This window comes from Pezoporus occidentalis, unplaced genomic scaffold (assembly GCF_034315485.1).
Source record: "Pezoporus occidentalis ecotype Australia unplaced genomic scaffold, CSIRO_AGI_Poc_V1 ctg121, whole genome shotgun sequence".
Classification (NCBI taxonomy): domain Eukaryota; kingdom Metazoa; phylum Chordata; class Aves; order Psittaciformes; family Psittacidae; genus Pezoporus; species Pezoporus occidentalis.
Window position 1 is genome coordinate 1235596 of NW_026913006.1, and position 26416 is coordinate 1262011.

General features: G+C 40.7%; 1 protein-coding gene across 3 annotated transcripts in view; it reads right to left on the minus strand.

The window, feature by feature from the left end:
- The window catches only part of NELL1 (neural EGFL like 1), a 289435-nt gene that overhangs the window by 258770 nt on the left and 4249 nt on the right, over positions 1–26416 (minus strand). For all 3 annotated transcript variants that reach the window (XM_062607252.1, XM_062607250.1, XM_062607249.1), the window contains exons 2-3: positions 26238–26366; positions 5216–5366 (exon numbers count right to left, since the gene is read on the minus strand). In XM_062607252.1, coding sequence (XP_062463236.1) covers positions 5216–5366; positions 26238–26366 — 280 coding nt within the window. The remainder of the gene's footprint in view (positions 1–5215; positions 5367–26237; positions 26367–26416) is intronic.

The following is a 26416-nucleotide window of genomic DNA, read 5'->3' on the forward strand; positions in this document are numbered from 1 at the left end:
TCACACTAGACCATGTCGCCCAAGGATCTTAATATTCTCTGTACAGCTTTGCAGTTAAGCAATTCTACCTATAAATATTAATGAAGATCTGACCTTTAGCCTAAAAGAAAAAGGTTAATGGATACATTTGAAGAGTTTTTCCTTCCCTTTTTGAATATTGGGCATCTTGGAATCCAATATACATCCACAAATCTTGCAGAGAATAATCTGCAAGAGTAGAACCAATCTTTCAGGTGTACAACTAGGGTCAGAGGTCACCTCCATGGGTTTCTTTTCATTCATTAGGTTTCAGAGTTTAAACTACCTTGTTACCCTTTTGTGGTTTTAATCAAACATATTACAGCCTGATAGCCTTCTAACTGTTCCTGGTGAACAGACAGCTTTCCATCTACTCCTCAGCAGAACCCAGAAGCTGTTCATGGAGTCACTGGGAGGGAAGTGTTCAACAGTGTACTACAGTCTCCTGTCTGGTTCCTCTCCCCAGACAAAACTGACTTGCTAGGAATAAAAATCTTTCAGTATTAGCCTGACATATTTATCAGAAACCTCCAGTATATTTATATCAACGCAGCTTGCTGCTACATAGCGAAGGGCCAAGTTCTCCACACAATAAATCCATTTCACTACAGCAGTACAATTATCTTACAAGTTTCCAAAGATTTGGCATGGCATCAATTTTCTGAAGTTCAGGTCCTAGGCAGAGGTTATTAGCATAAAACCAAAGAGAAAAAGAAAACTTAATAAAAGTAAAGAGTTTAGTGCTCCGTTTAAGAAAATCTCAGAAACATGAATCTTATGACTCACTCTGTAGTTCTATCCTAGTGGGATCTCTCATTTTGAAACTATTTAGAAAGAATGACAATATTAGTACTAACTTTCTATCCATGTAAACACGAAGCAAACAGAAGACAGACACCGGATGGCAACAAAATAGTAGGGAGGGAGAAACAACTTGGCATTTTACAAAAGAGGTAGTTTTTCATCCTGCCTCTTCAGTAACCAGTAACAGAAGCAACAACTCCTTTGGGAATGCACACAAGGAGACATTGAGGAGAAGGTCAATAAGGACATTGTCCTATTTTTATGGGTAATTCCTGGGTAATGGCTCTGCTTACTAGTTTAGTTTTGCATGTTCTGCATTAAAATGCTCAATTTTTCTGCACAAAAATACACTGAACATTAACAAGGAAATCCTTTGGAGAGCAGCCTGTAACGGAACAAGTAAACACCCAACAGGTTACTATCCAAAAATCAAGGGGAATTTTGCCAGATGAAAGACTAGAAAGCACGATCGAGGATTATTAAGTCCCACATCACTACCAGATGATGCTTGGAGACACACTGCTGGTTATGTGTAATATACCTAAAAGATGGCTTTTAAATTGTCCCCCGGGGTAGTCAGGAAATCATAGTCAGCTCCTTCAGTGAAAGCCAGTATTTCAAAGAACGTTAGCCTGGGTACCTGAACATCCATGACAGATTTCTCCACATGCTGATCTTGGCCAACAGTGGGAGGGAACCATTTATGTACCTCCAACCCAGAGAGCTGCACAAGGGCAATGCTGACTCCATCTAGTTTATGTCCTTGGGCTTTGGACAGGTCAGAGCAGGTAAGGAGCAAGCAGACAGCTTTAGATGAAATTGTATTAAATCACTATTGAAATAAGGATTCGTTATGTTTGGGATTTTACGTATTTTTATGTCCTTTTCTTGGTGGTCTGAAGAGCCAAGACTGTGAGCAGAATAGCTCACAAAGACCTTTTAGGAAGAACTGGCTAGAGTAATTCTCCAGTAAAGAAACTATGTTCCACCTTCTTCATCCCCAAGTAACATGTTTGTCCATCCTGTATTACGCTTTGCTGTCTTTCACTTAGAGTTAAAAATTATCATTTCAGATTTACCACTATATTCCAGATAACTACATACACAGTCTGCACATCCTAACTGCTGAATTACCCTCAGTCTCTGTTAATTAAGCTTCCCATTTTCCAAATTGTATTCTAATACATTTGGATCATGAAAACAAAATCTTTATAATTAAGTTGATTCAACAAGATAAAATATTTACAAAGATGCATTTATCATCATTGTAGTATAAATCCTGTACATCATATGATGATATAAATTAACAACAAATCTCTAATTGTTGCAAACTATCTATTTATACAACAAAACAGCATATCTGAATTACTGATTTCAAGAAAAGTGGTATTCATCTGTATTTTAATACCTTTAGTTTGAGAGCTCCATGCTATTAATGGAAAATAAAATCCTGCTAAAACTTCTAGAGAAATGAAATATAAGCCAAGCATTTCATGCATGATGATCATCTCTACTACTCACATCATGCAAAACTGCCTTTTGAACTAGTTACGCTCACATAGGTCACTTGAAATATGTATGTGTGTGTGTATGAGTACACACACCTTTTTGTTTGCTTGGAATGAAACCTATTTGTCAACTATCAAAACTGCACAACAAAAAACCCATGGCTCATAAAGATATGAACTATTGTACCAACAGGTAACATGGCTTTTCTTCAGGTGTTGCTGACCCTCTGAATGTTCTGAAGCCTCAAAGTTTATCCACTTTTGGGATGCTGATAAGTTAAAAAACATTATGTCCTTAACTACAAAAGATCCTATTTTGTGCATGAGGAAAGAGTTCTTGGCTTTTTCATAGTCAAATACTATACTGGTTAGGTATAAAAAGGTAATAAATGTACCTTTATACTTATTCCCATATGTCTAAGTCATGCTGAAACATAATGATGTTTATTACTATTATCTTTGCATTGTCTGCTTTCATATCCAGCCACAACTTAAAACAGACTTCCCCATGCCAAAGGCCTGCACGCATCTCAACTCAGGTGCAAAGCTAAAGACTCCAGTGACCTAAGCAGTTACAGTAATGTTAAAAAAATACCAAGCTGAAAGTCCTGCTATTGCATTGATCATAATGTAAGCAGGGGCCAAATCTTTGCTCTCCACTCCTCAAAATGCTAAAAACTATTTTCTCCACTGTCATTCATTTCATTAATTTCTGTCGTTACAGACCTAATGGTCTGAAAGCACTATCGTTATCAAGGTCCAAGTAGCAACTTAAGAAACAGTGACTGTTTTAAGTCATAAACAATGAGTTCAGAAAAGCAAGATAATGGCAGTAATCCATCTGACATTCATAATCTAACAGCAGTCATTAGAAACACTGGAGGTGCCTGTTTCAACTCTTACATAGAGCTACACAGACTGAAACTACCTCAGTTGCTACACAGAACTATAAAGGCTTAAGTGAGACTAGCACCCAATCCTTCAACTGTGTGTGCTTTTAAACAGATGTCTATTAATTTGACATGCTAATACTCCTGCATAGCACATCTCCCCACAAGCCTCTGTCTCTGCCCATCAAGATAGAGGGGTTAAGTAGCTAAATTCAGAAAAAGCAATATCTAAAATCTACGTGCCTTACACTGTATAATCATCAGTGTCTGTCTACTTTGACCTTGGATTTTGCTGAGTGCATGCATGTGTTCCTGCATCTGACAGTGCTGCTCTGTCAACGGCTCTCCTCAAGGTCCTTTTTCTCTTCAATGAAAACAAAAATAAGAAACCCTTAACATGGCAAAGTGATCCTCTTAACCATGACTTCAGAGGGATACAATGGCCTGGAAAAGCTTGGAGGAATTAAAAAGTAATGACAAAAGCAATGATAGGGTGAGAAAAGAAAAAAAGCAAGGGTTGGAGGGAGGGATCCTTGTGAAACATAAAACAATATTCTTCTGTATTGAGACAATGGCCTTGAAACTGAGAAGGAATAAAGTAAAAGAAAGAGACCATTAAGAAAGTAGAGGCGACAGAAAAGTATGATGATAGAATAAGAAAGTAGTGGAGTCCTCCCCTTAGCTACAGACACCTCTGCTGTTGCACTGGCAAAAGCCATCATTGACAATTTGGTCATCATAAAGCCTGTTTTCTCTTTCACAGGCTTTTTCAACAAGAGGAAAGAAAGGAGACTAAAAGTTGTGTATCATGTACATGATAAACAAAATTAACTACCAATAGGATTCTTTTTCTTCTTTTTTTTTTTTCCTGCAGAATGACTGGCATTATGTTTGAAATGCGAGCAACCAAAGAACATCCTGTTACTTGTATTACAACAGGAAGTCAGACGAGGTACAAAGTTCTTTGAGCCCTAAAAAATTATGAAGAAAGCATTCACAAAGCTACAAGCAGAGACATACAGAAGCATAAGCAGCTTAATTGCTGAATCTCAAAAAAAGAAAACATATTATTTATAAATATTTTTTTTCACTACAAGACAGATATTGATGTGCTGGAGTGGGTCCAGAGAAGAGCAACGAAGCTGGTGAAGGGCCTGGAACACAAGTGTGATGAGGAACAGCTGAGGGTCCTGGAGAAGAGAAGGCTCATGGAGACCTTGCCACTCTCTACAACTATCTGAAAGGAGGCTGTAGTGAGGTGGTTTCAGTCTCTTCTCCCAAGGAACAAGTGACAGGACAAGAGTAAATGGCCTCAAGCTGTGTGGGGGGAGGTTTAGACTGAACATTACGAATAATTTCTCTTCCGAGAGAGTGACAGGGCATTGGAACAGGCTGCCCAGGAAAATGGTGGAGTCATCATCCCTGGAAGTGCTCAAACACCGTGTAGACGAGGCCCTTAGTGACATGGTCTAGTGGTGGCTCTGGCAGTTCTGAGGGAAAGGCTGGATCTGATGACCTTAAAGGTCTTTTCCAACCTGGTTGATTCTAAGATTTCATTCTAAATATTATAAAACACAGCGAAACAGGAAACATATCAGTTTAACTTGTATGAAAAAGCAAACTCAAAGCACAGATGATAAACCACTAAGGGAAATGGCATTACAAGGCTTACAACTTCCAAAGTATATTGTGTCCACACTACATTGGCTTTGATCTTCCCATCTAAAAGACCAGGCTACAGAAATAATGCATTCCTCCTATGACGAAAGGGAAAAAAAAAAACAAAAACCAAAACAGCCAAACAAACAACACTACAAAAAAAAAAAAAAAAAAAACAAAAACAACTAGGAAAAAAACAGCAAATGACAGACTATGAAGAAAGGTTTTAACTTTTAAGCCAGATTTTACATCTACCATTTCAACACGTCAAAATGGACCAGTGGGCACTCAGTGTCTTTTATGTTGCTACTGCTACAGAAGAGAAGCAATTTTTACCTGTGCTCTAACTCTCGAATGGACAGTAGAACTCCAGAAGTTGATGCCTTCTGTTGCAGAGTGGCCAAAAACGTGAACTCGCTTTTATTCCAGAAGAGCTGAATTAACTTCTCACTCACATGGGGTGGTGTATGGATTTCTCTTTCTACATCTAAGGAAGAAGGAAACAGTCCAATAAAAATGCTAAGCCAGAAAGATTCAGATTATATTTTTCATTTCCCCATCAGTATTTTTCATCTACCATGCTGCACCACTACATTTGATCCATGGAAAAAAACAAAATGCCACCTCTCTCAGCCTGACCACTTGTCACAACTGGTCACCACCTGATTTTCTGACAGGATTTTTAACAGGATGTTGAGCCCTTTGTGCCTGCTGTGAGCAGATTAAGTTGCTGTAAATAAGGTGTGCTGCAGTCAGATAAATAGGCTACTGAATTCAGAGAAATCTCAGGCACTGCCTCTCCCAGCACCATTCACCAAGCCCCAGTTTCAGTTTTCACCACTGACTGTTACCATCTCTCCATCGTGCATCAGAGGAAACCTGTCCTTGACTGCATAAGGCAGAGATGTATTATTGCTACTAAAGCCATATGTCTGTGCTTATACCCAAGAAATAAATACAACACAGTTGCAATCCACTTTCAATCACAATTTCAGGGATTTCTCAGTTTAAACAAAGCATGACAGTTCCTACAATATTTATTAAACTACAGTCTGACCAGGCAGATCCAAAAATAATTCAGTCTCCCTAATCCTGCTGATGTCCAAGCAGCAGCAAGCCTTCTTGTATTTGATCTTCTAAGATTCAAATGGCAACCTCCCACCACATTCATTTTTATGGCATCCTTTTATTCACAATACCCCATTGCTATAAAAGATGATTAACGACAAAAGGGAGAAATCACAACATTTCACCTTCCCACCCCTTGCCATATCTCTCATGCTGGGCATCTGTCACACATTTGCAAGACCTATGCCACATGCGGATCCTGGATGTCACAACCAATTAGAAGCCCAGTGTGCTTCCTTCCAAAAGGCTTACTTTGAAGCCAGAAATACTGGCACAAATTCTCAGCTGGTAGAAAACCATGTAACTCTACTGAATCCAAAGAATCCGGCCCAGCATGAATGCTGTAACATCTAAAGGAGTCATGAGATTTACCATTCAGAATTTCACTGCAGGAAAACAACAACAAAAAACAAACAAAAAAAAAAGGACATTGTGTCATTAAATGAGGCTTTGAAGACAGAGAGAGGAGAGACTGGCTTAAAAAACATCCTGAAACTCAAAAATGCGACTGCTGGAGGAATCCCATGGACTAAAACCGAACTCTAAGGCAAAAGTATTCAAGAATGTTTTGTAATTGGTGTCTGATTTTTTCCTGTGCAGCTTAAAGCCATCCAAATGAGCCTACACACTCAGAATCCATAACACACTTGCACTGTGAAAAGCTCACCTCTGAAAATAACTGCAAATTTGATACCAAAAATCACTAGGATTCATTTAAAAACCTTTGCTAGAGGCTCAAATTCACCTGATAAACAAACATAATGCCCACATTACAGCATTGAACTATTTGTGTGTCCAATGCCACTTTGAGCATAGCAGAGGATAAAGCTTCAAAGAACAGAAATAATTTCCACTGCCACCAGGAAGGGGAATGGAGGAATAAACCTTCAGCACACAAAACCAGATTTTGTCTTTATCCAGAAGATTTCATTATCTGTATCATTCTCTTCACCTGGCAGGTGCTATTACTGGCCATAAATACTATGTAGTTTCTTTAAAAAAAAAACAAAAAACTGATGAGGGAGATGATACACCAGCAAATTCTCCGATATCCAGTTTGCTATCTATACAGGCAGACAATCCACTGGTACTAAGTTCCAAGGTAGGAGTAAGACTCAAGAGATAAAACATCCAACAGCTGACCTTTGAAGATAATTATTCTTGTTTTGAAGATTAAGAACCTTTGTATCTTACCAAATTTTATATTTATTTTCTTAAAGGTGTCACTATTGCCAGAAATGAAAAATGAGAAATCAAAATTCTTCCCTGTGATGGTGGTGAGGCCCTGGCACAGGTTGCCCAGAGAAGCTGTGGCTGCCCCATCCCTGGCAGTGTCTAAGACAGGTTGGATGGGGCTTGGAGCAACTTGGTCTAGTGGAAGAAGTCCCTGGCTGTGGCAGGGGCTTGGAACTTTATACCATGAGGATGATCTTTAAGGTCCCTTCCAACCCAAACCATTCCATGATTCTATGATTCTATGACTTATCAAAGCCTTCAAAGCTTCTTTCATATGAAATGACAGGCAGTGCTGTCAATGGAACATGTATGATAAAACTTCAGTCAAGCCTTGCAAAGTCCAACGTTTTCTCATTGTAGGAGGACCCAGATACAAAGCCACATCCTGCCATCTATCCACCAAATCTTAAAAAAAAATATAGATCTCCTTGGTCAGAACCATGAATGAATAATCAATGGACTGACTACTGTAGTGAGAAACATCCTTTGAAATCCTGTACTATACCATATGTTCTTCATACTCATGAATATATCAAAAACACATGCAACACCTTCTATTCATTCTCTATTGATTAAAATCAGTAAGATCCAAAGTTCTGACATTTCAGAATCTTGGGCTCAAACTACTACAAAATTAACAGTATTTACATACTGCTTTGCAGCAATATGCCAGTATTATTTTTACAAAGGAAGTTATATAACTTTTAAAAACTAACACACTCCTAAGTATGGTGCTATTTAATTGCAGTAGCTCTACTGACTACCAGTGCCTAGGAACACCCAGTACTGGTAGACAACTCAAAATCATACCAGCAGGTTCAGAATTCCCTACAGAAAGGCTGTTTGTGATAACTGAGCCTCAGTAACTACAGAAAGGGGGCTTTCCCAGCAATTCCATGGTGAGATGGCAAAGGTGACCTGACGGCCTGCGAATAGGCGCATAAGCTGGGGAGCCCACCAAGGCTCCAGAGCACACATGACCTGGCATTTCAGGTCAGCCTTCTGGAGTGCCAAGCACAGCCCTTGGTTTGCAACCAAGGGCCGGAATGCTGGGCAGAAACTGCATGAGGCCTTGTTGAGGGCATGAAAACATACTGCATCACTCCAACTCCTGCCCCCTCTGGCAGTGCCCCTCTTCATACCATGTGATCACTGCATATGTCATCTGCTTGTATTTTCCTCCATTTCTGCAGAAAGTACCATACAAATGAACTGGGAACACAACCCATTTAGAATAAGAGATTTCTATTCTCAGGTTGATTTTTTACACTTAAAAAAAAAAAGAAAAAGAAAAATTAAGAATACATACACCCCCTCACCACAGGTACCTAAAAGGGAAAATACTTTTTATGCTCTCTATAAAAATAACTGTCTGCTTGTAATGAAATGCTGTATTTCCTACGTAACATAGACCAATATAGGTTTATACAGTAAGATTCAGTGAAACATTACTTCATGCTTGAATGATAATGCAATCTCAGCAAAATAAATTGACAAACACAGATACAAGCTTCACATGCCCTTCTATGTGATTATATATTCTTAATTTGAAATACTATCTGGATGAGCAGGGTTAAACATACCAGAACATTTCCAAAATTAAGCAGCAAAAAAAGCAAGCATACACAGTTATTTGAAAGTACAACAGATACAAATGATCTCAGAGCATCAAGTAAGGCAACTTTCTACTTTCAGCAAAACAAAGTTCTTGCCAGACTTACTTGGATGATGCTGTTAATCCATGATACAATGGCAAGCACATGACCATTTGGGCTGGAGTTTTAAGCGATGAAAAATGTGGACCAGTTCCTACAAGTTGAGTCCCAATCCATCTGGGAAATCATTTTTCTTTAACAGAATCACAGAATCCTAAGGGTTGGAAGGGACCTCAAAAGATCATCTAGTCCAACCCTCCTGCAAGAGCAGGGTAACCTATAGTACATCACACAGGAACTTGTCCAGGCGGGCCTTGAATATCTCCAACGTAGGAGGCTCCCCAACCCCCCTGGGCAACCTGTTCCAGTGATCTGTCACTCTCACAGTAAAGAAATTTTTCCTGATGTTCACATGGAACCTCCTATGCTCCAGTTTACACCCATTGCCCCTTGTCCTATCACTGGACATTACTGAAAAAAACCTAGCTCCATTATCCTGACACTCACCCTTTACATATTTGTAAACATTGATGAGGTCACTCCTCAGTCTCCTCTTCTCCAAGCTAAAGAGTCCCAGCTCCCTCAGCCTCTCCTCGTAAGAGAGATGTTCCATTCCCTTAATCATTGTGTCTCTGCGCTGGACTCTTTCAAGCAATTCCCTGTCCTTCTTGAAGGGGCCCAGAACTGGACACAATATTCCAGATGCGGCCTCACCAAGGCAGAGTAGAAAGGGAGGAGAGCCTCTCTTGACCGACTAACCACACCCTTTCTAATGCACCCTGGGATGCCATTGGCCTTCTTGGCCACAAGGGCACATTGCTGGCTCATGGTCATCCTCCTATCCACCAGGACCCCCAGGTCCCTTTCCCCTTCACTACTGTCCAGCAGGTCAGCCCCCAACCTGTACTGGTACATGGGGTTGTTCTTCCCCAGATGCAAGACTCTACACTTGCCCTTGTTGAATTTCATCAAGTTCCTCTCCGCCCAACTCTCCAGCCTGTCCAGGTCTCGCTGAATGGCAACACAGCCCTCTGGTGTGTCAGCCACTCCTCCCAGTTTAGTATCATCAGCAAACTTGCTGAGGGTACATTCAGTTCCCTCATCCAGGTCGTTGATGAAAATATTAAACAGCACTGGTCCCAGCACCGACCCCTGAGGGACTCCACTAGTCACAGACCTCCAGCTAGATTCTGCCCCACTGACCACAACTCTCTGCCTTCTTCCTTCCAACCAGTCCTTGATCCACCAAGAACAGACACTTCCAGGAGAGGAAAAATACTAAAATTCAGTTCTAAATTAACTCATGTTTTCTAAAGCAACAGATACAGAATCATAGAATGGTTTGGGTTGGAAAGGACCTTAAGATCCACTATTTCCAACCCCCTGCCATGGGCTCACACTAGACCATGTCACCCAAGGCTCTGCCCTGGCTTTGAACACTGCCAGGAATGGAGCATTTACCACTTCTTTGGGCAACCTGTGCCAGTGCCTCACCACCCTCACAGTAAAGAATGTTTCCTCATTCACCAGCCTGCTTGAATACCTTTTCCTTTTACTCCCTTACTTTGGTAGACAATGCCCTGCAGAATGCATTGCTTTATTGGTCCCTTCAATCATTTCAAAGCTATCTGTTTCCCCCCGCTTTCAGGAGAACCTCTGCACAGTCACTCTGGACAACCAAATAGAAATTCACCCTGCAACAACATAGAATCTGCATTTCAGCTACAGCATCTAAAGAATTAAATATTGCAGCATATTGGCTTTTACACTGCTATGGGCAAAATCCAATAAAACTGAAGTCTCTATTTAAAAAAAATTAAAAAAAATCAAAAACTCCAATCATGCCCCATCTTTTTTAAGTCACCAGCTTTCAAAAAATTGAACCAAGAGCAGAAGGAAGATCCAAAACTAGCAACTCTCAGTATAGACAGTTGCTAACAGCTGCTCAGGATGAAAACACACAAACAGCATCAGAAAAAACCCTTCTTGCTCACTAAAACCAGGTGCTTCACGAAAGCCAAGTGGGATACAGCACACAGACTCCTTTCTGCATATTGGCTCCCACCACCTTTTGAAGAACTGATCAAATGAAAACAAAAAAAAAAAGAAAACAAAAAAACCCAAAACACTACTGGTGATAGATACCCACTCCTTCCTGCTCCTCAAGAAACATTCCTCAGTACATACAAGTAACAAATAGACAAGGGCTTTTAGGGACAGGACAAGGGGAATGGCTTTAACCTGACAGAGGGCAGACTGAGATGAGATCTTAGGCAGAAGTTCTTCCCTGTGAGGGTGGTGAGGCACTGGCACAGGTTGCCCAGAGAAGCTGTGGCTGCCCCATCGCTGGCAGTGGCAAGGCCAGGTTGGAGAAGGCTTGGAACAACCTGGTATAGTGGAAGGTGTCCCTGCCTGTGGCAGGGGCTTGGAACTGGATGAGCTTTAAGGTCCCTTCCAACCCAAACCATTCTAGGACTCTGGGATTCTATGACTGCCAAGGGAAAATAAAAGCAAGATTACATTAGGGTGCTGAGCAGGTACCATGATGCTCTCCAGGCACCTCGGCACTGGAACAGAGAAGACCAGCACTACTTCTACCCACCAACAGCCCAGAACGAATTGAAAAGCTCTCACCTTTCTCTTAAAACCATGCTAAGCAGCAAGGATCAAAGAGGGCATGACGTTTCCTCACAAGCACTGCTCTGCTTCTAGGTATTCTCAACAGTATGAAAAGACATTGTAAATGCTTTTGCCTTTCTAGCTCCACTCAGAGTCAATGACAAACAGTGTGATACCACGTTCAACAGCACAGCTTTCTAAATTATGATTATTCATTATAAATCATTCTTTACATGTTGCTTCAGACACTGTTTCTCAAGAATAAGATCCATCTGCAGTAAAATGCTTGGTGATTTTAATATGCAAACCTCCTACAGAGATGATGTCTCATTTTAATTATTGTTTCAGTTTAATGGGTTTTCATTAAAGGATAGAGCAATTACCACGGTGAATATGAAAGGTGAGTTCCCATGACTATACAGCAAAAGCAGTTCTGCTAGAGGAGGTAGAAAAATGGTATAACTCAATGTAAATTCTCCTTTTGCATGATGCAAAACCACCCTGGCAATAAGTGTACATTGCTGTCGATTTGATATACATGTTTGCAAACCAGTTTACAATACCAGTTTATTGTTAGGTCTCTCCTAACAATATTAATCCAGCATTTAGAATTATATACATAGATCTCATTCCTTTCAGGAAGCAATTGCAAACCCAGTCCTAAAACTCCAGATGGCAGGGACAGCAGAATTTTGAGCTACTGACTTCAGAAATCGGAGCATACTTATCAAATCAAGTTTCTCCCCAACCAGTAATTTAGTTGATTTAGTGGCTTAATGTCAGACTCTTCACTTCTTGAAAAGTGGCCTGACTCAAGCACTAGCTGGAATGACCACACTCGTGTTAATTAAGTAGCTGTCAGAGACTCTAAAGTCCTTCATTTGCTTTACCAGCATTTCAAACTGAATCATAGAAATCTAGTACTCTGGAACAAACAGAGGAGCAGACACTGCACAATAGTGGAAATGAATATGTGCCAAGAGAGAAGGCAGTCACCTATGCTTCTCAAGCCCCAGCTAGCAAAAGGTGCCCTAGGTGACAGAGAAAGCACAGAGGCAGAATGCTGTAGCAAAGCCTGTTGAGAAGCTGCCCCTTTCACCTCATGTGGGTCTCCATATCTTCTTCTTTCTCTTCTCCCAGATGGACAGAACGACCAAAGCAAGCACTGGAGTCATCCCTCCAGCAGCAGGATGAGCAGCAGGCCTGGGCACACACACTGTGCAGCAACTGGTGCTGCCTTTAAAATATTTGGCCATTATGGAGCAAAATCAGAACACTGGAGTAAGCCAAATGGCCTTGCAACAAGTTTCCTGCTGAGAGCAATGGTGATCACCTTGCCAAGTCTACATACCCTTTTACTCAAGGCAGCCACTTTTAACTGAGCTCAGGCACAGGCTCAAGCTCCTTCTCAGGCAAGCTCTGTTGTTTCCTCAAGGGACTCATGCTGAAATCAAGATTATTTACAAGTGGTTGCTCCCTTAAATTAAATGCTTGGTAGAAATGCTCCAGAATTTATGCTAGCAGTAAAAACACATCATCTGCTCTTAAATCATGTGAGTTAATCAAATTACATGTGTTGTAAGTGAATTAATTCAGGCATCACTGATGATAACATCTTTTCCACTGTTCATCTACATGAGATAAGGTATCCCATCACTGTGATCATAAAGATGCTATTTGGAAAAATAACAACAACATTTGAACAGAAAGAGCATGAACCACACTAGCAACACTGGCATGTTCAACATATGCAATGTTGGGAAAAGCAGTAAATGCTAAGAATCATTACTGATATGCTGCTCATTTTACAGGAGTACTGTCCACTTCAGGGATCTATTTTAAGAGTATACTGAACACTAATGTTACACAAAATAATGAGCCACCAAAAACAGTTTCTGTTCTGGCTTCATGCAAAAGCAAGCCAAGCAATTTTTTTCCTCCTTTCTACAAAACATTTTCAGGTAGGTTCAAAGTCACACACTCCAAAAATTAAAACTTTTAGAAAATGATAACATATACTGAACTTGACAAAAGATGTTCTTTACACGCATTTGTTTAAAAGAAACTTACGATGATACCAGAAGGTGAGCACCATCTAGAATTAAAAGTCAGATCTAAAAGTTTTGCAAATAACTACTAATTGGAGTTTGAACTTATTTCCTCCCACTATATCACATAGTGTGTTTGTAAACTAGAAACAAAATTAATGTTTTTTTCAACAGCATGCAGAGAGATTGATTCATTTGTATTTTTAAGCAATATGTAATATATTTGATTTCTTGCTCAGCACTCTTCGTTCTTGCAGGTAATAACAGATGCTGCTCATTCATACTTTATGGCAACAGAATTAAAACTAAATCCTAATATCAAGTACTTCTGAAGTGCTTTAGGATTCCTAAGTTTAACATGAACATGACAGATAGAGTCAACAAGAAGCAGGAGAGAAGCTAATACCTATATTACTTTAACTCTGACGAAAACCCCAGTCTACTTTCATCAAGGCCACACAGAAATCAGAATTTGTCTCCCTGGTGAGAACCTGCATTCTTAAACATGTAAATCAAAATACTAGTTTTAAACAGGTCATTAAGAGGGAACTCCCAGGAAAGCAGAAACCCCCAACTCAGCTTCTTTACTCGCAGAGAGAGGTTGCAATGCCTAATGCTACTGATGGCACTGGGTAGCTAACAGACCTGGCTACACCTACACAAAGGTTTTAATTTCCAGTCCAGTAAAGCCTTTTAGCACATGAATAATCCAACTACCTGCAACGAAATTATCCATAAAGTTCACAGGAAGCATATGCTGAAGTGCTTGCTTGGTTCAGAAACTCCCAACGACTTGACATACTTAATAGTTATTTAATTACTTTTAAACCACTGAACTCAGTCATAACTAAAACCTTATGGTTTTTCTTTATTTTCTATATGCGATTTGTACAAATATTAAACAAATATGTTTTGTGAACTAATTCTCTCTTCTGTTTCCCTTCCCTCAGAAAAATCACTTCCACGTTACTGCTGAAGCCAATTAAATCCTGGGTGTCTGTTTTATTTATTAACTGCATGATAATAGCATGAGCATAATATATTTGTCAAAGCCCTTCTCTACTGAACTATAATTTCCACTGTCAGCCTCTTTATGTTTGTATTCAAGATTCTAGTTGCCTTTGTTTCTTGGAACACACATAAGCACATATTTATATATTCTCCCAAAATATGTATAAATTATATCTGTGAAGTGTTCCACAACACCCTCAACAAAGAATCATAACTACAGCAAACACACTTAGTCATTCTCTGCAAGTTTTATATGAATTATTTGAGAGATGTAAGAATTTTCAGAAAATGTCACGATAATAACTGTTTTCTCTTTTTACACCATAATTATGATTTGGAGCATTGCTTTTCTTACTTCACCCAAGCATACCAGAACTCATGAATAAAGTATGACAACTTTGATAGCATCCATTGCTGTGGGTTCATCCGTAACAGCAAACGTGCTCAGGGTACTGAGAGATCCCTTTTGCTCCATAAGCCTTTGTTTCTGAAAATAAGCTTTTATGTAAATGGCACTGCCACATGTGTCCCCCTTTTTTGCCTTTCTTGTGTTAGCAAGAACACCAGCAATAATGTTTACTCTTTTTTTGTTAATGACTACATTTTGAAACAATTAGGATGGCATAAAGCTAGAAAGGCAGAATATCCCAGCTGAAACCTGGTACTCACAAGACATCAAGAACCGTTAAAAGCACAGCCAACATCAGAGAACAAAAGGCTAACACAGAGGACATGACTTCCAAATGTGTCCACAACCCTATCACAGAAAAGAAAAAAAAAAACTTGATTTTGTTCCGGCTTCATAACTAACTGTGATGCAGTAAACTGAAACAACTTCCATCATTTCCCTTGTAAGCTTACTGGACTCAATACTGACAGAATCCTCCTACCACAACTTGTCAGTAGATCTCTTACAAGGATGCTTGAGATAAAGTGCAGTACATGGGCTTTCCAAATCATTGGCGTTTACCAAATTATTTGACAAATATCATGTTTTAAGGCTGTGCTGCTTCATTTTTCCAAACAGAATGATGAACATCCGTACAGCCCTCCACAGCCCAAGAAAAATCATGACACACACACAAGCCTCAATCTCCTCCCACACATCTTGGCTTTGTTAATTTCCCCAGTCCCCAATAATAGGCTTTAAAATTTCACCACTGTTATGTACAATGAGACGAAGTGGAGAGAGAGGAGCCAGGCAGGTCTACATGCCATCTGTAGATAGACTTTCATCATAGCAGCCTTACATAGGAGGCCTACAAGGTTGCTGGAGAGGGACTCTTCATCAGGGACTGCAGCAATAGGACAAGGGGTGATGGGTTAAAACTTAAACAAGGGAAGTTCAGGTTAGATATAAGGGAGAAGTTCCTCCCTGTGAGGGTGGTGAGGCACTGGAGCAGGTTGCCCAGAGAAGTGGTAAATGCTGTACCCTTGGCAGTGTTCAAGGCCAAGTTGGACAAGAGCCTCGGGTGACATAGTCTAGGGTGAGGCATCCCTGCCCATGGCAGGGGGTTGGAACAAGATGATCTTGAGGTCCCTTCAAAACCAAACCATTCTATGATTCTATGATACTATAAAAGCAATGAGTATTTAACCTCCAAAACCCAGTTTTACACGTGTTGCGCTCTCAGAGCATCTTTGCTACCTTCCAGGTTACAAAAGACTTAAAAAAACGGAAAACAAAATATAAGAAAAAAAAAGAAAAATAAAAGAAGGGGGGGGACATGACACAGAACTAAGCTTTACAACACCAACTTGTTTGCTATAGGAGATGTCTGTTCCCACTGATGCCAAATGGAAAACTCACAGCTTTGGAGGGAGAAGTCACCCGTGTGTCCAAGGGGAGGATGGACTCAGGAAAATAACACGTGCAGCTGCAGTGATTCTTAACTATTTATTTCCTATTTATAGCATAAAGGATCAGTTGGAAACTAAGCTTTAACTATGTAAGAAATGTTGTCACACAAGGAGGGACAATAGGGGACAGAAAGACTGTACTGAGAAGTTTTTCAAAAGCCAAAACATCAGTGCTCAGCTACAGTATCTACTGCTCAAAAACAGCGATTGACAGATCCCTGTTGTCAGAACTAGAGAACCAACTTTGCTCTTTTAGCAGGCAGGTAACCTATATAATTAAGGATTTAGTTGAATGCTTTAGTGGACCTCAGGTGCCAAAACCAATTTTTTGTCTGCTCTATTAAAAAAAAAAAAAAAAATAAATAGATCTGTTCTGCATAATGTATTATTGAATAGGCCACAAAAGGCAAGGCCATAATGCCATAAACCAGCACAGGGTAACATGATTACTTCACACCATTTACATGGCAAAAAGTGAAAAATTAAGAGGAAAAATTGCCCCTTTCATGTCATTTATACAGCCACACTGCAGGTGGGAAGATTAATCTAGAATATGGCATAGAAGAAGTAGGTTGAGGCCTTGAGAAGCATCTAATTTTTATTCTTGATAGGTAGTTGAAGACAACAGGATTTTTCACCACAGGAAATGGGCCATGCCTGCTTCTTGCATTAGGTCTGATTATATCTGCCTTTGTGTATTTGTAAAGGTAAAAAATCTTAAAACAAAACCCCACCACATCATTGTATGTGTTTAAATTTGTGTGACAGTAATTTCAAATAACACCATTTCCTTTCAGGCAGAAAATGCAACTCTGCTTCGAAGTAATATAATCAAGTAGGATGAGGGTAAATATTCTTACCAAATGGATATTAACACATTTATGTTCAAATTAGTTTAAAAACCAATTGGGATCAAAAACAAACATAATGGGCCACCTTGTTTCACTGCAAGAACTCAATTCTTCAGCGTTGCTTTTCCCTCCCTCTGCATTTCGAGTTTAACTCAGCAGTGCCAAGTAACACTCCAATTCTGCTCTCTTTTACCCCAACATCTTTCCAACGACTCGGAACTGAAATACCAGGTGCAAGGACTTGCCTTGAACTTGGCCTGGATACTCCACTGAGGGGTACTCACCGCTGTTTGCCACAGCTCAGGTACCATATCTACTTCACCTCAGCCCCTCAGGGCTCTGAGTAGCACCTGCACCTGTCTAACTAGAACTATATACTTTCTCCTGTTTAATACCCATTTACTAAATACATAGCTGATCAAACCTGATTGCGTGGAGTACGATAAGACTTCAGAGTATAAGTTTGCTAAAAACTTGGCAGCATTCAAGACCAGCTTGGACAGGGCTTGGAGTAATCTGGTCTAGTGGAAGGTGTCCCTGTCTGTGGCAGGGGGGTGGAACTAGATGAGCTTTAAGCTCTCTTCCAACCCAAACCAGTCTGTGATTCTATGAAAAAGACATTTTTTATTGTATTTCTGTTCTGGTGAAATGACAAGAAATTCAAACTGTTATTCTTACTTTTATCTAAACTGATTTACTTTCATTGTAAGCACCTAGATGCTCAGGCAGTGTGCAATGCTGCACTTACTAGCAGTGTCAGAAACTAATTTCTGCATTCCCCTCTCTGCCCACTGAAGAGCAGAGACCTTTTGTTTTCTTTCAGCTTATCTTCATTACAGGACTTCGTCAACAGGTTGCCAGAAGCATTCAAGGCTTTTAGCATACTACAGAAATACTGAAGTGCTTATCCCACTTCCCCTTTTTACTTATCACCCTGGCAATGAAGATAGACAAGTAGCACAATTATTGTCTCCCAGTAAAGCAAAAATAACTGCCAAGGACAGAGGCAACATGTGCTCAGAATTCTTTCATAATCATTACAGACATGACAGGAAACCCAAAAAATGTCAAGTAACAGAAGGCAGCATGACAACATTCAGCATGGGAAAAGTAGAAATTGGTCACTGTCGTTTAATGTGACTAGGTTTCTATTTTAGCCGGCACTTACTTGCCTCGGGGGTAGGCGTGTTTGAAACAAGAGGATATGGACCAAGAAACTGCAAGGATTTACAAGTTATACCTTTATCTCACTAAATGTTACTCCTAGACAGATTTCTAACATAATTCAAACATTAAGCAAGAGTGCAAACAGCCAACACTGGATGGGTATATAAGTGTATTTTAAGAACTACTTCTGGGAACTGACAAAGTTAGCAGTAGTCTATGTATCATGAAAGCCTGAAAGCATTGTTCAATAATTATGTCTCGAGTGATCTTTAATTCCCTCCATCGAAGTTGATTCATCTCATTCATCCCCTCCCAGCTCATTGTATTCCAACTCCACATAATTTCCCTGTTCTGAAAACTGTCATTTTTGCAAAGGAAAAAGAAAAAAAAAAATTTAGCCTAATGATTTAATTGGAAAAAAAATTACAAAACACATTAAAACATTAGCTATGTTTAAAAAAAGATATAAATGCTAGGTTAGACTAATGTTAGGGTTCGAGTTCAAGTCTCACAGGCAAACCTTGCTCAACCCTGCAGGATGTGCATTTCAACACCATTCTTAATACAGGATCACGAATCCACTTTCCAGAGGGTCCCTGTCTCAGGGCAAAAAGTAAAGAACAAAGAGCAAAACCTATTTACTTAACAAATAAGGATCTGAAGTTTTATTTTTATCGTTCAAGGCTTACCTTGAACAGTATATCTACTGTATTCAAATCCTTCTCTGAAGACAGAACAGACCATGACTACGGTAATTATTCCAGCACAGTATCCAAGACCTCAACAAATATTAATGAATTCTTTTCACACCACTGTTGTTAGAGGAAAGGGCATTAGTACCTCAACTTTGCAAGTGAACAACGAATGCACAGCAAAATTTAAATTCTAAATCACTAAGAAGTTCTAAATCACTATTAAAACACCCATACTATGCATGTTGTATCCTCCAAAACTACTTGTTAAGTATCAGCACACATCACAGATACTACATTACAGCATTACATTCACAGATACGTTACAGCACTACCACTTCGCAACTTTCAGTTCTTTACTGGCACTTCACCTGCCCAGTCCTTGCCCCTACATTTCCAGCTTTATTTCTCTCTCCTTTCCAGATTCCACAAAGCCCTGGGAAGGAAGTGGGGAAAGCAGGAGAAGCACTTGAGATCCCAAAAAGAGAGCAAGACCTATGACCTGCTGATGGGCACAAGCTCAGAAACCAGACCTGCCATGGCAGGGGAGTTGAACCTAGATGATCTAAGGTCTTTTCCAATCTTAACTATTCTATGACTCCATGACAAAGCACACTTTCCTCTGTCCTCTTGGGTGCAGCCAGCCCAGCTTTTGGCATCTTATTGTAACTCCTATTTCAGTGGTGCTTTACAGAGCAGCTTTGACAAAGGGCTGAAAGCGCTGAGGGGACTCACACCTCTCTAGGATGGCAAGCAGCCTCCATAGCTCCCAAGGGCCATGCTGGAGGCTGTAAAAGCAGGGGAACACCCCAGGGGATGAGTGCGGAAGGCCAGCAAGGATACTGCTCTCTCAAGCCACGGGATGAGCCGTATTTCTCATCACCCCAAAAACCCCCATCATAGGGAAAGACTCAACCCTGGTTTGGTCCCCACCATCTCCACACAGCCACAGGTCATGAGCCACCACCAAGGGCAAGCAGAGGTGTGCATCGTTGCCTTCAATGACACAAAAGGTGTTGCCTTTGCAAGCCGCAAAAGTGGATCAGCTTTGAGTAAACCATCAGTTCTGATGATGAGAGGAGAATCTCAGAAGCGAGATCGCAGCAGAAGAAGGGAAACAGCAACATTTAGCACCGAGTAAGCAACACCTGCAATGTTACCAGATGGGTTGCCCAGGGAAGCTGTGAATGCTCCTTCCCTGGCAGTGTGGACAGAGCCTTGGGTGACATGATTTAGTGTGAGGTGCCCCTGCCCATGGCAGGGGGATTGGAACTGCATGATCTTAAGGTCCTTTCCAACCCTAACTATTCTATGATTCTATGATCAGGGTGAGAGGTGACCCTCAACTCAGATGTACATGCTATTTTGATTACAGATGCTATTTTTTTGCTTACAGGTGCTATTTTTGCATATAAAGGCTTTTGATGTGATGGCAGCTGCCTTTCCCTCCTGTGGTCCCACGAACCCGGGACAGGTGCTCCACAGACATCAACAGGGTAAAACCCACCATGCCCCTGTGGAAAGTAGTGCAGACCTGCACAAGAAGAAACAGGGAACAAAGCTCACTCTTCCCTTTAAACAAACGAAGCTCAAGAAAGCACACAAGTTCAAAGAGCTGGTAGAATTCCCATGGAGATACACCCAAACCATGCGGTGAGGCACCGGTGCCTCTGTGACGAGAGGTGGGAGTTGTCCTATCCGGACACAACCGGTTCTGGCCGCCCCACCTCAGGGCAGTGCTGGCCCCTCTCCCCGCCTCCGAAGAGCCCATGCAGGTGGTGAGAAGTACCTGGTAAAATGAAGAAACAGATGTTCCTTTCCTTCCCCTCGCAACTCCAAAGCTGAAGTTTATCTCTCCCCCTTGCTGCAGACCACCCTGCCATCCACCCCAGGAAAATAAAAATAACTGAAGCACAAGGTAATGTGTGCTTACCACGGCAAGGAACCAAGGTCCCTTCCAACCTCAACCATTCTAGGATTCTATGATGCCATAAAACCTCAGCCACAGCACACAGCTAACTGAGGTTCAGGTGAGATGTTCACACATGGATGAGGAAGGCAGCTGCCTACTCACCTGGCCTTTGAATTTACAGAGTGCACTTCAGTGCTGAGGTACTGCCCCACACACATGGCCAGGGCATAACAAGTGTACCCCAGCAACTGTACTCCTGATATAAAGGGTATGTGCCCACTCCTGATGGCCAGGCCAACTTTTGCAGCTCTCCTTATCCACCAATCTCAAAGCACACCAAAGCTGGCCAGCAATCAAACCCCTTCCACTTTGGCACCACAAAAGCTGCCTTTAAGGACTCTGAATCCTACAGCAGGATCAGGGAAGACCTCTACTCTCCAAGCACGGAATTAGCAAGTCAAGGAGGAAGATGTCTAAAACAAAAAATTAGGCTCTATAACACACTGAGAAGAAACACTGATAGAGCAGGTTGTACTGCATCTGGAAGCTCAAGTGAGCCTGCTGGGAGGCACCTCTACCCCCTCTTGGTACTGCAGCTTTGCTCTCTCTTCTGGCCTGAAGGAGGACAGCTCTTTTATTTCAGGAACTCGACAAGATTCACTCTTCTCTAACAAAAGAATTGCCTTTCTCTGTGCTTTAAGATGCTTGTTATTCTTTCACCTTTCCTGTTGGAGCTATGATTGAACAGAAAAGAACTCAGCAGTTCCCGGTACAAAGTGGAAGAAGGAGAACAACTGAACTCTGTGCTGCAGGAGCTGCAGGCCAGGTCTTTCTCTTATAAATCCAGTGGTTGTTTAATACACGTAAAGAAACGGTCAAGGAAGAAAGGACTACATATAGCTAGACTTTGAACTGCACTTGGTGGTTTATTTTACTTAGTGCTTTACATAGCCTATGTAGTACAAAGATCATTCCTAATTTAAAGACTTAGTTGAAAAATACTGCCAGATTGCTAAGAAAGGGAACAGCAAAGCCTTAATAAACTTCTTGGGGAGACTGCTTTATAAGTAAAGGCTTTAAGCCTCTGTTAGCTCAAAAATAGATGTTGAGAAAAGAGGAATTAAAAAAATAGGCATAGCTGACAGGTTGTAAAAGGAATAAAATTTGACTTTGCCAGCGAGAACTGAGCACAGAACAAAAGTCAGACTGGTTAAGGTAATCACATAATTTAACAGCTAGGCTAAAAATTGGGTTCAGTCTACCTAGAAACAGGACAACAAGTTAGTCACTTCCTCCTTCCTTACTTATAATGAGAGTCTTTCTCTGCCACCAATCTCAAGATCCTGCTGAGGTTTCCACCTACAGGGTCAAAACAAGCCCAGCTTTCCTGCTAGCTAAAACATACAGCAGGACTGAGCTCCATCATGGGGCTATGGCTCAGGGTTTCGTTATAATCCTGTTCTAGGAATTTCAGTATCATTTTGTCATGTTCGTAAGATACTATTTACAGATGTTTTTCACTCAGTGTTTCTAAGATGTTATTGTAATGCATTAGATGGACAATTAATATTTTTCTTTGAAGTAGATCTTCCTCCCACCCCCAGGACTGCTTCTTAGAATTCTCTGGACCCCTGCATGAAGGTAAGGAGATGTGGGGTCAGATACTTGGTTCTTGGGTACCCTGTTCCCCAAGAGCACTCTACTCAAGAATCTCCACTCACCTTCCTTCGGTCCTTTTGTGCTAGAACAACCACCCCAACACCAGGGCTTTTTTCCCCACTCTTGATTGTACAAATAAATAAACAAATAATCAAGACACCACAAGGTTCAGACACCACAAGAGTCAGACTATTTGCAGAATTGCCATTATGAATTAGATATCTATACTTCATTTAATTCACTGTCAGCTCTTACACTGCTTTTTTGATTCCCTCATCCCCATTTCACAGAGAATGGAACTGAAACACACAAATAATGGAACTGATCAATCAAAATTCCAGCTGAAATACTCTAATAATCAAAGTCCAGGCCCAACAGCACCATTCAGATAACTATACTTAATTATAGGTTTCTACACTTTCTGAATTAGGAACAAGTTTGCTTGCTCAAAGGCAACCCACATCTCTCAACTGCCACTTCAGTTCTATCATGCTGTCACATAGTTTGCAACAGAGCTGAATTTGTTCCTTTGCCTGTAAAGCTGCTTCACACAGAAATCTGAGTTTCAGCTGTTACTACCAATATTATTAGAAAATCAGAATACTCCACTGGCTTCACTGAGGTTGCCTTGGACTGAAAGTGGTAACTCTCCAGGGCAAAGAGTCCTACATTTGCTCTAGGATAAATCAAACCATGGCATCACTCCCCAGAAACTTCATACAAACGGTATATTACTTACTGCAATAATTGATAGTATCAATGATCCAGAAGCTAACTAAAACCAAGTTTCTCTTTCCTTTGTGCATGTCTAACCATCATTCCCTGCTTCTTCATTTCTTCTTTTTGCTGCTAAATGCTACCAAAGGAATGCCCAAAAACTCATAAAGCTGTCTGTTTCAAAGAGTTTAATTCACAGAACAAGAGTCTCACTTAGGAGAACAATCCATATTTTCACTACAACTGTGCACACAGCCATCTGGGGTAGGGAAAAATTACCATTTCTCTGCCTCAAAGATGCAGACTTCCAGGGACACACAAAGAAACTCTCAGTTTGAACTGCTATAGCAAAGCCATTTCAGGAAATACATCTTACAAGACAGAAAATGATCCCCGGGGAACCTTTTGTAAGCTCAAAGCTCTGTTACATTGCTGTAAGGCCACCACCAAAGGCAGCAGGCAAAACTGACCCTAGGAAAACTGCACACACTAAAGAATATACTCACAAATTCTTCTAATTCCCTCAACTAGCAAGAGCCTACGAGTGAAGAGGTTTTTTTTTGCGGCTCCGTGCTCAGCAATCAGCCTGCTCATCTAGTTCCACCCCTTTGCCCAGAGCCCCAAAAGCAACACCTGAGCAGCACGACACAGCAAGGCACAGCATGCACTAGCTACTCCCAAACAGTAAGAACTAAAGCAAAGCTTTGCTCAAAGGATGACATCTTGGAGACTGGAAGAGCTGGTCCAAGAGGATACAGTGATTTTGAAAATAAGCACTAACTTCCAGTCTTTTCTCTCCACAGGGGACGTCATGTGTGCTGGGGTTTTTTACCAACCCCTGTAGGAAAAGATTCTAACTTAGCCATAGCAGTTATCCATACATTGCCCTGAGTTCTGCATGACTTTTACTGCAAAAGACCTGGAACACAACCAAACGGTAGTTCTAAAGTAAGTCACCTCTGTTAGTAAAAGGCAACGCATACAACTGCCAACATACTGCTGACATTTAACAAGTAACAGATACTAACAAGAAGGGAAGCAGCCAGTGGGGCTGCCTCAGACTTCCGTCCCATCTGGTGGCAGCAGCAAAAGACCCCTCGCAGACCTCTCCCGGGATGGAGTAACAGACCAAAGGTCTCCAGTCTTCTCCGAGCCCAAGGGCTTAACTGAAGAGAAAAATTTTCCTGACCTGTCTTCCAAGGTTTATACCAAGGGTGTTACCCAAGCACAAGGATACATTACAAAATGTGTACATTAGCAAAAAGAATTTATGTTCTGGTAGCTAAAAAAAACTTTATTTACCTAATTACAGTCCTTCTTTGAATTTATTCACTTAGTACAGTGAATTTTTATTCAGTGCTTCCCATGAACATGTCTTCCATGTTTTCTGCTCATGTTAATTTTACAAGCCCTACCTTTTTTTACACCAGTTTTCTCTAAGTTTCTCTAAACTACAGGTGGGATTCTCCAAGGCAAAAAGAACATCTTCCCCATTAGGCTTTCAAAGCTATTTTCAGTATCAACAGTTTCAATCGGTGTCCTAAAAAACACTTCTCAGTCATCTCCCCTTGAGCTCTGACTACCAATGTGTGAAAACTTACCATGACAGTTCACCAACGTGACTACAATTAACTGCACAGAATAGCAATTGGAGATACTAAAATGTTTTGAATCTGTTCAGCCACTGCAGTCCTTAGAGGAATAACTGTATTTTAATACTGTTTGTCCATAATACACAAACTTGGAGTCGGGGTATTGGGGAAAAAAAAAAACAACCCACAAACAATTGATAACTTCAGATTAATGTCTTCTGGAAATTAATCTGGGAATCATTGAAAATTATGCCTCGTACCATAAAAGATCGGTAATATGACTAACAAATCTGAGGTCTCTAGAATTCTCTCTGTTCTGGCTCCTAAACTGGCCTTGGCCAGGTAAAGAATGAGCTAAAATTATAGATCAGCTTCTTTTACAACTTGCAATGAAGTCAGTTAGCACTGCAGATCCAGAACAAAAGCTAAATGAGATCATAATTGTCTGCCTCTAAAAATGGCTACAGAGGACAGATAGCAAAAAAATGAGACACTAACACACACACTGCAACACAGAGTAAAGCACAGCAATCTGCACTTTACAGATTAAGTCCATGGTAAAACTTGTTAATTCATCAAAAATTCAAGTAATTGAAATTCATCGCAAATTTCACTCACTAAAAATAAAAACACCACCATTTTAGAACACCTCACAAGCATTATCTTAGAATATTGCATGAAACCCACCACAACTCTAAGTGACTTATTCCATACCTGATACTCAGTGTGGGCAGTTAAATGCAATCCTGCTCTATTTTGCCACTTTAACAGTTTGCAGCAAGTTGATGAAAGTCCTGCTACATGTTACTAATCAGTTTCAACACATTAAATGTTTTCTTGTAGCTACACAGCTCCAGCTGTCTGCGTCTCTGCATATGTACAATCACAGAAAGAAAACGCATACACCAAATCCATGCCTTAGAACTGCTTTGACTTACCTAGTTAGAAATAAATACTGGGAGTGTTAAAATCCTACACAAAAACAGTTCTCTAAAGATCTCTAACCGCATCTACCTGAGAGCACACTAAAAATAAATGCCACAGGTATTTCAGGGAAGTAATAAGGGCTATTTTGAAATAAAAAATATAAAAGTAAAAGAAAGCAACCGTTAAGTCAGACCTCCATTACAGGGAATCAGTCTAGGCATCAAAGCTCTTATGAGCTCATGCAGACAGAAGTTAGATAAGAGAATTGAGGATGTTTGTCTTACCTTGGAATAAAAATGCCTTGCTGGCATTGCGTAGTCCTGACACTTGTGTTACCCCAAGAGTTGTATTCACAAGATCCAGTTCTGTGATGATATCAATTTGTAAGTCAGGATCCATTCCAAATCCTACAGCTGTTGAAGGCAGAGGGCGAGAGAGAGGGAAGGAAGGGAGGGAGAGTGTT